This window comes from Numenius arquata, chromosome 10 (assembly GCF_964106895.1).
Source record: "Numenius arquata chromosome 10, bNumArq3.hap1.1, whole genome shotgun sequence".
NCBI lineage: Eukaryota > Metazoa > Chordata > Aves > Charadriiformes > Scolopacidae > Numenius > Numenius arquata.
This window is the reverse complement of record NC_133585.1, coordinates 50,486,248-50,498,713: the sequence shown is the minus strand read 5'-3', so window position 1 is coordinate 50,498,713 and position 12,466 is coordinate 50,486,248. Positions and strand designations below refer to the sequence as shown.

Genomic DNA, 12,466 nt, shown 5'->3' with positions numbered 1-12,466 from the left:
CTGAGCTTTTCCTGAAACAAGGTCTAATTTCTTTCTTTAAAATCTTAGGGACAGACCCTTATTTTTTGCCAGTGGTACCTACCCTGAATTTGATTTCCCTTCCTGTCATAGCTCACAGGTGACTTCTTCTAGCGACTATTTAATTTCTCCCTCAGTACAGAAGCCGAGTTCTTGTCAAGTGGAGAAAAAGATGGGGGCAATAATGGAATTCATGAGCATTTGAAAGAAATAATTTTATTTTGAAGATTATAAGGCAAGGTTTATATTTAAAGAATAGAACCCAGTAGGGTTTTATCCATGTTATAAATTGTTATGCTTGTATGATTCTTGAGGGTGACTAGTACCGAAACTATTTAATTTGTCTGTAAGGTGGTCTTTAATTGATATCAAACTACTCTTAAAAACATGAGTGGTCATAATAGATCACATTAGGACAGGGACATTTCAGAGTGAAGAACATTATGGCATACGTATGGACAGATGGAATAGGGATAACCAAGCTGATTGCATGGCCAGAACTGGGGAATGAAAGCACATTGTCTAGGATTGGAAAGGAGAAAGGATTAATTTGGGAAACAGATGTATTTCTAGTTGTCCTGGAAAATTGCATTAACATCAAAATTGGTTGAGAGAGATGATTTGCGTGAACATAAATATTAATGAAGCAGTTAATATTTCTGCTTTCAAGCTAGGCAAAATTTATGGTGAGAGAGATGTTGAACATTATTAAAATATCAGTAAAGACTAGAATATAGTGAACAAATTATTGGCATATTAGCTTTTCAGCAAGTCTGAAACAGAAGTCTGGGTGTCTAAGGTCTTTATAGTTGGTTTAGTGTGCCTGTAGTAGGTATATTTCCTTATGTTGGATGTAAACATCTACTTGAATGTAGTTTTTGTGGTACATGACTTTTTACATGACATACATAATCCATAGATCTACATATGTAAATTTTAAAGTAACCACAAAGGGCTTAATGAAGTTTTTCCATGTGAATTTTTAAGCATCTGATATTGCATCATTAAAAAGTGAACAAAAGTATCTTATTAATTTACTCTTAGTAGAGGTTATTTATAATTTTGATGTCATTCTTGCCCTTGTGTTTTTCTGTTGTTACTAAGTCTACTTAGTAATTTGCAATTTGAGTGGCTGTTCTGTGCTGTCCTATCCAAACCTACCCTATGTTCCTAGGATCTGACTCTGCTATATTGTTAAAAGAGTTTTTACCATATTAGGAGTTATTGGTTAATAGGGGAAAGAAAGGACATTGCCAGTTTCTTGAAACGAATGAGTTATGATCAGCACAGGAAGGACACGGACCTGTTGGAACAGGTCCAGCGGAGGGTCACAAAGATGCTCAGAGGGCTGGAGCCCCTCTGCTGTGAGGACAGGCTGAGAGAGTTGGTGTTGTTCAACCTGGAGAAGAGAAGGCTCCAGGGAGACCTTAGAGTCCCTTCCAGTCCCTAAAGGGGCTCCAGGAGAGATGGGGAGGGACTCTTGATCAGGGAGTGTAGCAACAGGACGAGGGGTAACAGTTTTAAACTGAAAGAGGGGAGATTTAGATGAAATAACTGGAAGAAATTCTTTGCTGTGAGGGTGGTGCGACACTGGCCCAGGTTGCCAGGGAAGTTGTGGCTGCCCCATCCCTGGAAGTGTTCAAGGCCAGGTTGAATGGGGCTTTGAGCAACCTGGTTTAGCGGGAGGTGTCCCTGCCCATGGCAGGGGGGTTGGAACTGGGTGATCTTTAAGGTCCTTCCCAACCCAAACCATTCTATAATTCTATGATTCTATGATCAGGCCCTTTGTCTTTCAAAGTGCACTGCGTTGGATTAGTCTTGTTTTACATTTCCAGATCATACATCATCAGTCAGATCAAAGGTCAATCTACTGCAGGATCCTTTGGCTCAGTATCTATACTGAGGAAGAGGATAAGAACAGGGCAAGAATATAGTGCTACTTCCTCCAGGTATCATTCCAATAATCCTTTGTTTAGGGATTTCCTGATGATGAAGTTGTATTTTTGTGCTTGTTAGTCCTATGGAATCTTCTTGCTGTGAATCAGTGCAACTGGTTTGTGTTCCTTTTTAGGCTTTGTATGGGCAGAGCTCTGCAGCAAAAAATTCTACAGCTTAAGTTGGGAGGAAAAATATTTTGGTCTGAACCATACACCTGATAGTCTCATTCTAGTGCCCTGAGTTTTATATACATTATGACAAACGGGGTATTTGTACATATTGAAGAAGAGCGAAAAGTATGTATTTGAGAATAAGCACTTTTAGAATCAGGAAACAAACCTGCAAAGTAAAATTCTTGTGGCGAGTAAATGAAACCCTTGTGCACACAGGGAATATAAGCAGAAAGAATAATGGTAAGTAGACTTCCTGTCTCTGGATTGTGCAAATCTCTTGTGTTGGTACAATTTTCTGCTAAATAGATACACAGTTATAAATATACAGTTACAAATGGAGCCAAATAAAAGACTGTCAACTTTGTATATTTACTTATAAAAATGACAAACTCACAGAGAGAGTTCCACTGGATGAGGTTAATTTTGCAGATATTTAGCAGTCAAATTCACATTTTCCTACAACCTAGACAGCTGACAATTGATGAGTTTCTTCAAAATGAAACATATATTGCTTGTGTAATAGTGTAAAATAGCTAATTTTTAGATTTATGAAATCTTAATATGCCAGAATCCTCAGCTGGCACAAACCAGTGAAGCTGTGCTGGTTTATGTGAGATGAAACTGAGACATTGTGTCTCAAATACTGTTGGTTGCAGCTTTTGGAATAATCGGTATATACATTTATGAATAATATGCTTCTCAAAATATGCATACTTTGGTCAGTGTTTGGTAATAGGGATGGCTTGAATGATGAGTATTTTATGGAATTGGGAAAATACTTTCTGTTGCCATTATTAATATATGTACTTCTTTGCTGAATTTACTTTTCTTTCTATTAAAAATTCTAAAGACTATTGACTTATACTGTGAGTACTTTTCCACCCTGTTCTTTATTGCAATCTCTCAGACACATATTTGAGGTAGGAATAATATTTTTAATGAGTAAATTCATAAAATCACATAATGGAATTCTGACTTAACATGGGCAAAAATTGGACATACAGTGCATGGGCTATAAGTCAGGCCAATGCTTGAATATTTTTTCTTCCAATAATTTCGGCTTTAGCATGTGTGATTTCCCAAGCCTCAGTGACATGGTGACAGACATCTGTAGTTCTTAATTACTTGTAAACTGTATTAATGATACTTAGAAAGCGCAATTATTAGAAAAGAATTAAAGAATAACAGTCCATCTGTATTACTATAGTTTCTGAACAAGATGTTCAAATAGAAAAGTTTCTAAGATTCGATTTTAAATTTGGTGACCACATATACTTATGTACTTGTATATTGTATTTTAAGGAGATTTTTTAATGATTTTTTTTCATTGCAGTTTAAGGGAAATAACAGTTCCCTTCAGTATGTCATAACTAATCAGATTTAACACAATACCATCTCAAAAGTGGTCCAAAAGAAGATAAAGGTGTCATATTAACTGATTATAGAAGGATGCACTATACACTGCAATACAGATTGATTACAATAGTATGTTTATTATGGATGATTTAAAGACTTACCTTCTAAAACAAATAGGAAGAAAAATTAAAATAGTAAAATCATTGCTATATATTATGCCTATTGTGATAACATATATTTGCTTTATATCTATGCACTTCCACTAGCCCAGTGGAAGGAGAAAATGTGCAAAGCATTCTTAAGTGAGCTATTCAAAATGAAATTACATTGTTGCATACAGGTACAGTTTAACTACAATAAATACCCTGTTACTTGATACTGATATATTCATTAATATTCTCTTTGCTGGAAAATATGAAATAATGCCAAACTTCCTTGTTAATGTGAAGTTTGCAATGAAGGTGACCATCATTCAAATCTGTAAGGGTTCAAGATGCATTGATATAAGATCATATTCAGATTGTCAACATAATCAAAACTGTGATATAAGAAAGAAAATCTTGTAGGATAAAGTCAGGGCCAATTAGGTTCTAAGTCTTCAGTGTGTTGCATACAGGGGGTTCACTGCTCCTTCACAGAGGTTCTGTGGCTTCATTGGGGTCCAGACCAGAAATTGATAGGAAGTAGGAAAGGGATGGGTCCCTGCAGGTGTGGTAGACTGCCAAGACTCATGGTTTGGAATTACATCCATCCAGGGCTGATGATTGCTATAGGACAAGTACACTATCTAAAAATTCCAGGTAGAACTCTCAATAATGCATTTGTGCTGTGCTAGCCTTTCATACAGGGGAAAATTTAATGACTTCGAATGTAAAAAACACGTCATGGCTTAGCCACTTGCACAGAAGCAACTAATTTTGGATAAGTTTCTAATTCCATCTCCTTAGAATGGACAGAAATCATGATTATTTTCATCAGTCATTTTTATGTTGACCATAAAGAGTCTGATCTTGTGAGGTGCTGACTTACATTGTCGCACTCATTGCCAATGAGTGGCTGACGAGGCTGCTCATTGTCTTACATGAATCATTTTTACTCCTTTGAAGCAATAGGAAATGATTAAAAGAAATCATTACTGCAGAGTTAAACATCATTACTCTCAGTTTTCCAACGATTTGTTTAGCAAACCTTACCTAAAATGTACTTCAAAATGGCAGTAGATGCAAAATTAATTTGAAGAGGGCAGCAGATATTTCTCAAATTTTTCATCTGTATTAATTTAAAGTAAATTCTAAAGACTAAAAGTCTTCCCTCCCTCCAAAGAAAAACAAGAGATTAATTTCTTAAAATTATTGCTATATTTAGCAGCTCATAACATCACAAACATGCGCATTTCTGTGATTTAGATTTAATACAAATATTTCAAAATATCAGATCTGAAAAATGCTCTCCAGTTTTATTACAGGCCTATTCAATAAAATATATAACTTTGGTACAATATGTTTTATTGCATATAGCAAACCATTTTCATTATCATCAAAAATATATTTTAGCACTTGTGAATTGCAGGGGACTTTAATTCCTCAGATAATCCACAATATTGGATACAGTATCTTGAACTGGCTCATAAATATGTAGACATGATAAACATGTACATTTTCTGTTGGAAATGGCAAGTGAAAGATCTTTGAGAATTCTAAATTTCCTAATGATTAAGCTATCTTTATGCTACTTTATTAGATGCATCATAAGACATTATTTTCATTGAAAATATGCTTTAAATAAGGCAAGTTTTGTAAGAATGTAAATAGTATTTTTTCTTACATGAAAAGCTTCTTTTTTAATAAGGTGGTCATGCCTCCCTTGCTATTCTGAAATCACTACACACAAAGCAATAAAATTACAGAGCTAAGCATCCTCCAAGGATGAAATCACAGGGAAGAAAGCTGTGATATACTTTATGCTGTTGATCATGTTGTATCATATCGCATCATATGATGATACCACAATAGAAGAGAGCTGGTTATTTACACAGTGGTTCTGACTGGCAAATGTAAACAAAGATGAGTCAAGCCCCCCGGCAACGCTTTGACTTGCTAGTTCATATCCAGGGTTTTACAATGTTGTTCATCAGTTCCATTGTCAACTTGACATGAGGCACCTGCTTTTAAGGTAAGAAATTGGTCAGTTGACGAAGTGTCAGTTGGGTTTTCAAGTAAATGTGAATCTCTTCCCTTTTAGTTCATTATTAAGTCAAGGGCACGCAAATCTATGATCCAAGAGAGATCAAATGCCATTAGATTTGTATGCAGTTTAAGGAATTATATGACATAGAGTGACTGCTTCTAAGACATGTAAGTTCAAGGAAATCTCCAGTACAGCAAGTAATAATTTAAACAAACTGTTTAGGTAAAGTCCACATTTTAATATAGATTAACAGAAGTCTGATGGCTATTCAGAAACTCTTAGTCCAGTTAAAATGATTTGAATTGGCTTGGAAAAGCTCAAGTGTAGTTGAACATCAGTGTACATATGAATACTGGAGCATTAAAAGGTCTGACAGCTGGAGCATCTTTCCAGAACTAAATGCTCCTTCTTTTTAAGGTCAATTTGAAGGTGAATCCTATTGTTGTGAATTGCTTTTCTCCACCAGAGGACTTCATTATAAACAGAAATCCATTGTTGCAGGAGACAGCCTGTCTAGCTATTCTTCTTCACTTCACAGTAGGCTTCCCCTCACTGAAGAGGTGCCTGCTGTCTGCAGAAAGTCCACATAGCGGGTCCTGTCCTGAAAGTCACGTGGTCCTCCTTGTACCAGGGTCATAAGTAGCATTTCTCTTTTCTATTATTTAAAGGTATCGAATTGTTCTAGGTTATTAGAGTATGTTCGTCATTGTGGTAAACACCTAAATATTATTTTGAAAAGCTTATCTGTTGCAAAATAACCTACAGTCTCAGGCTATTCTCAGAAGATCAAGTTGAAGATGTTAAATGCTCATCCTGTAAATATTTCTCGTTTCCCAGGGTTTCATGAGGTTAAGATTCCACTAATCAGACAAAACTGACATCCCCACCCACCGTTCTTCTTAAATGCATTAATCTGCTTCTCACAGAGGTTTAGAACTTCTGTGCTGTACACAAGTGAAAATGATCCTTCCTCGCTTTTGTTTCTAGGAGGTGTTTCCCTAGAAACTCCTCTGGGGCACTTCCCGATTTCGTGAATTACTGTCTCTTCAGAAAGAATGGTGGTTTATATTTCTCTTTCCACCCCTCCTACACCTTTTTTTCATGCCCAGACAGCTTGAGCTGATGAATCACGGCTCTTTTCTTTCCTGGCTGTTTATCCTCCAGCCCTTGTAACTTTGAAGATAATCAGTCAGGTATATTTCTCCTCCTAAAAGCTATTTTAAAATTGAGAAATCAATTGGGAATGCCATTCCTAGGAGGGCTGGTGAGGTTTAATCTCCAAAAGAAGAAGAATAGTGTCCATGTTAGGAGCAAAGCAATATAGGCAGAGGTACTTATCAAAAATCCTAATGAATTTTCAATTACCTTGATTTCTCACTTCACATTTCCTAATATATTTCATACTGGTCTGATTTTGTCTTTTAAAAGAAGTTCTCAGAGGCTTTAGGATCAGGACCATAACCTGACCAGAAGAAGCAGGCAGAAAGTAGTAGGAATAGTTTTGAGATTTCTTTTATTGAGCCAAGCAATGTGGATACTTCTGTTTCAATCTCTTTCTAGTTGTTTATCTCCATTTAAGGGGAAAAATAAAAAAAAAAAAAAGAAAAAGTATCCATGCATAATTTTGTAATTCCCTCAAGGATATCGTGTTGTTATACAAGAGATATACCATTGTATAATAGGATCTGTATGTCAAGGCTCTTTAACTTGAGTTCCCAAATACCATGCAAGAATTTGATCAAAGTGCTTGCAGTGTAGAAGAGATATTTCACTAATACTTAATATTAAGTCTAACAAAACAGATACTTTATTTGGATGCTGTTGGGTGCCAATAAGAAGATTCCCATTTTCAGACAGAGTCCACCTTCACTTGGTTGTTGTTTGTAATCAACGGAGAAGGTTTACTTTTCATCCTGTCTCCCGCATCGTTAGAACTATCCTGGAAAAAAACTTTTGCTGTACAAAAAGCGACAATAATTCTCTTGTATTCCCTTCTGAAGTTCTGGTTCAGGAGTCCATATATGATGGCATTAAGGCAGCTGTTGAAATATGCCATGTAATAACTCGATACAAACAACCACTCTGGAATCCTAGGGATTATAGTTTCTGGGTTGACAGCCACAGCAAGGCCTATGAAGTTCAAAGGAGCCCAGCAGACTGCAAACAGTACAAATACCACGAACATGGTCACAAAGTTTCTGAAGTCATGTGGTTTCAGTCTGGGGTTGTTATCGGGTTTAACCCTTCTCCTTACCTGAATAACGAGGATCCATATCCGCAAGTAACAGAAAGTAACTATGGCTATGGGAAGCAGGAAATGGAAAAACACAACTGCGATTGTATACGCGGAGCTCACGGATTGTGCAAATGTACATGAGTAAATCCTGGGGTCATATTGTAGTGATCCCACAAACAGGTTGGGCACGATAGCAACAAACGTTAGGACCCAGATAAGAGCAACGTAGCACAACGAGTTCTTGTCACTGTACAGCTTGTCGTATTTGAGGCTGTGGCAGATATAGCAATACCGGTTGATAGCGATGCCTGTAATATTGAAGATTGATCCAATGACACTTAGGCCCATCAGGAAGCCACTAATCTGGCAGTGAAGGTATCCCAGATTCCATCCGTTGTGAAATACAGATGTGAGGACCAGGGGATATGGGTAGATTGCTACGACCAAGTCTGCAACGGCCAGGCTTACAACAAACACATTTCCTGTAAAATAAATATAAAAAGGCAGGTATTAGTTTCGATTTCACTCTTTTCTGTCACTTCTGCTCTCAATATATTAATGACTAGCCCTAGTGGAACACTTTAAATGTAATTAGTTTCTACTTTCTAGATCGAAATTCATTGTCACATATCAGAAATAAGACATTCATTTTTAATCTAAAAAGGAAATAGCTTAACTTGGAGTTGCACCTTTTGAAAGAAAACTGTCTTTGAGTTTAATTACCATGACCTAATATTTTTATCATCTCTTTTATTTGGATTCTTCCAATCACATAGACTCAGAACTTATGTCAAATTAAAATATTCATAACTTTAAGCCTTGCTTTAGTTTTAAGTAGTCTCTCTTGAAAAATCAGCAGAAATAATATACTTACTAATAAATTTCAAAACAGTTACCTTTCATATTTAACTTAATTCCCTTTCCTTACATGACCCTTTAACTTCTTCAGTCCTGAAATGAAAACCCTTTTTTCTCATTTGTAGTTCAAGCTCACTAAAGTGACTTTTAAAGTGACTCTTTTTTAATCTACTGGCTGGCACTTAACTGAACCATGGAAATTCATAATTTGAGAAGTAGCATCTTTGTAATTTAAAGTAAAAATTTCTAAGATTCTACCTGACTACAAACTTAGTTGTCTTTCCTAAATTCAGAGACAGACTTTTCAGTAAAAGAAGCAGTGCTGGCAGTGACCAAGACTGTTCCCAGAGACTAGTGATGCCACATTTTCTCTGCCACCCAAGTGGAAAATTAAGCGATGATCCATTCTTTTGATTCTTTTTTTAATTTCAACAAAGGGAGATTATTTTAGATGGTGTTAATTCTTGATAGAACACCCCTCTTTTCTTCAAAGACAATGGAACTCATCATAACTACATGTTTTGAATTAATCTTTTGAACATAGATTATATATTCTTTTTTTAGTTGCTTAAATGATAATGCATCTGAATGCCTCCCAGTCATTCCTGTTTCTAAGGAAAAGGTCACAAGACACATTGATACAGCTTTTATTCATTTTTAAAAAACAACTACTACATGTATTGGTCTAGTTATTCATGTCCACATCTATAAGCTGTAAATATATATCTATACATATGTGTGTATAGGTATATAAATGCATGTGTATGCACGTATACATAGGTATGTGTGTGTTTGAGATTATATTTTGGAATTAGATTATCCACTGAAAATGAATTACGAGCTCCTGTTGCAACCTGTAAGAAAATATATTGCTAGTTTTAGATGACGTAGAATTTCATTGTTAATTCAAAGAGGGCTTGATGAACTGTTTTGTGCATTTATTTTGAGCAGACAAAATAAAAATAGATAAAAATAGGTTAAAAGAAAAGGTAAAAGTATCTATGGATCAACAGGGCATTTTAGCTGCTAGATTTCTCAAAACTATTTTTTTAATATATTATCTCAAACATTTTAAAACGCATATTCTCTCACTAATCTTATGCTTTAAATGGCAGTTAGAAGTATTAAATCTGAGAACACCTACAGAGAAAAACAGAAATTATCTGGCTCAGGATGCTAGTTACTCTCTTTTGTTTAAATTTTGATAAATGCACAAAGTATCACATTTGATATTCACGCTACTGGCAGCTGGGACAAGTGGCCTCAGTTAAGATTGCTACACTAGTTTTCACAGATTTTGTATCTGGTTTTATAAATAACTTTCTCTTGATGGTGGCTGTAGTTCTTTTGCCCAGGAATTCACTGCCAGACTGAAATATGCTTATCCTGGAGGCTTTGGCAGAATTCCAGACCATTTCAGCACAAATAGAAGAGCTCCTTTAAGCAGAAGACAAGAGGGGAAAAAAATCATTGCTTTCAGGATTTACCCTTGACATAATGGCAAGCCATACAAGAGTGGATAAAGAGACTATGTGAAGCTCAGAGGTCTGTGTTTGTCTTCTGAATCGAGAAGCAGGAAGTGAATGAAAAGTTGCTGTTGGCAGGTTTTTTTCCCAACCAGAATATTGCAGGTTTTTTTCCCGACCAGAATATTGCAGGTTTGATGAAATGGCACTGTATGAACTCCAGATGGGACAAAGAACTGGGACACTTATTTAAATGTAATAATTAAAAGAATCCTATTTTCATTTGCTAATAAATTTTTCTGCTTAGCTGGATACTGCCCACCCCAAACATCTCTTTTTGCCATCCACATGCTCTCCATCAGTTTTGCTAATATTATCATTATTTACACACTTGAGCCAAAAGGCTCAGGTATAAGAACAAAGCTAAAAGTGTGGAGAGGTTTTCCCTTTGTTGAAAGAAGATGGATGATATATTTTTCTCTGAATAGTTTTAGAAGCCCTGTGCTTTGTAAAAAACTGGGTCTCAAAAGAGTAGGCACTCTGTCTCTGAATCAGCCGAATTTCAGGCTTCCACAAACTGGTGAAACCATCGTTGTCCCAGTTTGTCTTCTCAGTCGACTGCCTTAGAGCGACAAATTGTGAAAGTCTTGGAAATACAAGCTATACTGGGAGGATATCCTGGAAGCCTGTCTTTTTAAAAAAAAATTATGAGCTTGGAAACCAAGTCTCAGGCTGCCTGGGTTAGCATGTCAGCTGGATGACCAAAGCATTGGGCTAGAAACCGCCTGGAAAACAGATACCTGCTTGCAGAGAGGACTTTTAACCTGCCTTTCAGGAGCAGTTATCTTCAAACTTGAGTTCAGATACATTTTCATTTCATATGAACTCATATTGAGTTCAGCACAGAAACTTTAAGATAGAAAATTCAACTAAAAATGTATTTGGGATTAGTATTTTTGCTATATATTTTGAGGTTCATTGTTTCAGACTCTGAAGTCGGATCTGAAATGACGTTGCGCATTCACATGTTATATAATTTATGCTTTAAAAATATGATCCTAGATTTAGGCACCCACTATTAGTGGAAAGTACTGATAGTCTATTAAATTCCCATATATTTAATGGCATATTGTGAAATTAAACTCTTATGTTTGTGGAACACTTGGTGCTGTACAGGTGAGCACCATAAAAAAAAAAGATATAGGAAAAAAATTTTCATCTTCAGAGTTGGGTTTGAACAGAATGCTATAAATGAAGTCTGAAGTTCCATACTGAACCCTTTAAAAAGCCACAAAACCAAAATCTTGAATACCTCTTCCTTGAACAAAGAGTATTCATTCTCTTTAGAGAATGAGATCATGTTACTGTGAAAAATGTGATTTATGTAACTAAGGAATGCTTTACTGTGCATTAACACCAGTTGGCTGAACTGAGAAGGCAGAGGTTGAATTTCTTGACTTTGACAAAAGTCAAATAAAGCTTAATGTGCTACAAATGTATGTGGGAAGAAAGACAATCTACTGGTAACCAGCTTTAGCAGGCTATGCTTTTAGACGCAATCTAAAGCAACGTTCCATTAAATATTTTCACCACTTTTACTGCAAAAGATGCTTTTTTGTTCAGCAAACACATAGCAACATCAGACCTACCTGCTGAACGAAAACCTGCTTTAAAGCAACAGAAAACAAATACGTGCTCTCCCAGACAATTTAACTTTTCCAAGAGCAAAAATACAACATAAACTGATTGTAAAAAAAAATGCTTATGGGATTAATTTTCATGATGTCAAAATGAATATAGAAACATCAAATAAGAACTACATGATGCAGTTTTCTCTGTGCAAATACACGTAGTAACTCGTATCTGCATAACAGAGCCAAATTACTATATGTGTTGTTATTCCCCTAGATTTAGTGCTAAGTATGTCCTGAAGTTAATGAGAATTAGAAAGTTTCCAGAAATTTCTAGAACTTAAATAAGTGCCGAACATTAATGGAAAAAAATTACAGTTACTTTGTCTAAGTGGTGCTGAATGGCTCCCATCGTCTTAGACTGGAGGGCTGAGCACTTGGCCAGGAGATCAAAAAGGAGGAATTCTTTCTGCAATATTAGGAGATCTGAGGGAGATGTGGTCTGCAGAGCTCTTTCCTCAAGGGCTGAGACTATGAAGTATTCTAACTCTTCCAAAATTTTCAACTAGGTCAAAAAAATATATTGTAAAAAAGGGAAACAGC

General features: G+C 36.0%; 1 protein-coding gene across 1 annotated transcript in view; it reads right to left on the bottom strand.

Annotated features, from left to right (window-relative positions):
- Positions 1-7,521: 7,521 nt before the first annotated feature.
- MTNR1A (melatonin receptor 1A) overlaps positions 7,522-12,466 on the bottom strand; it is a 50,369-nt gene continuing 45,424 nt past the window's right edge. The window contains exon 2 of the mRNA XM_074154641.1: positions 7,522-8,390. Coding sequence (XP_074010742.1) covers positions 7,522-8,390 — 869 coding nt within the window. The remainder of the gene's footprint in view (positions 8,391-12,466) is intronic.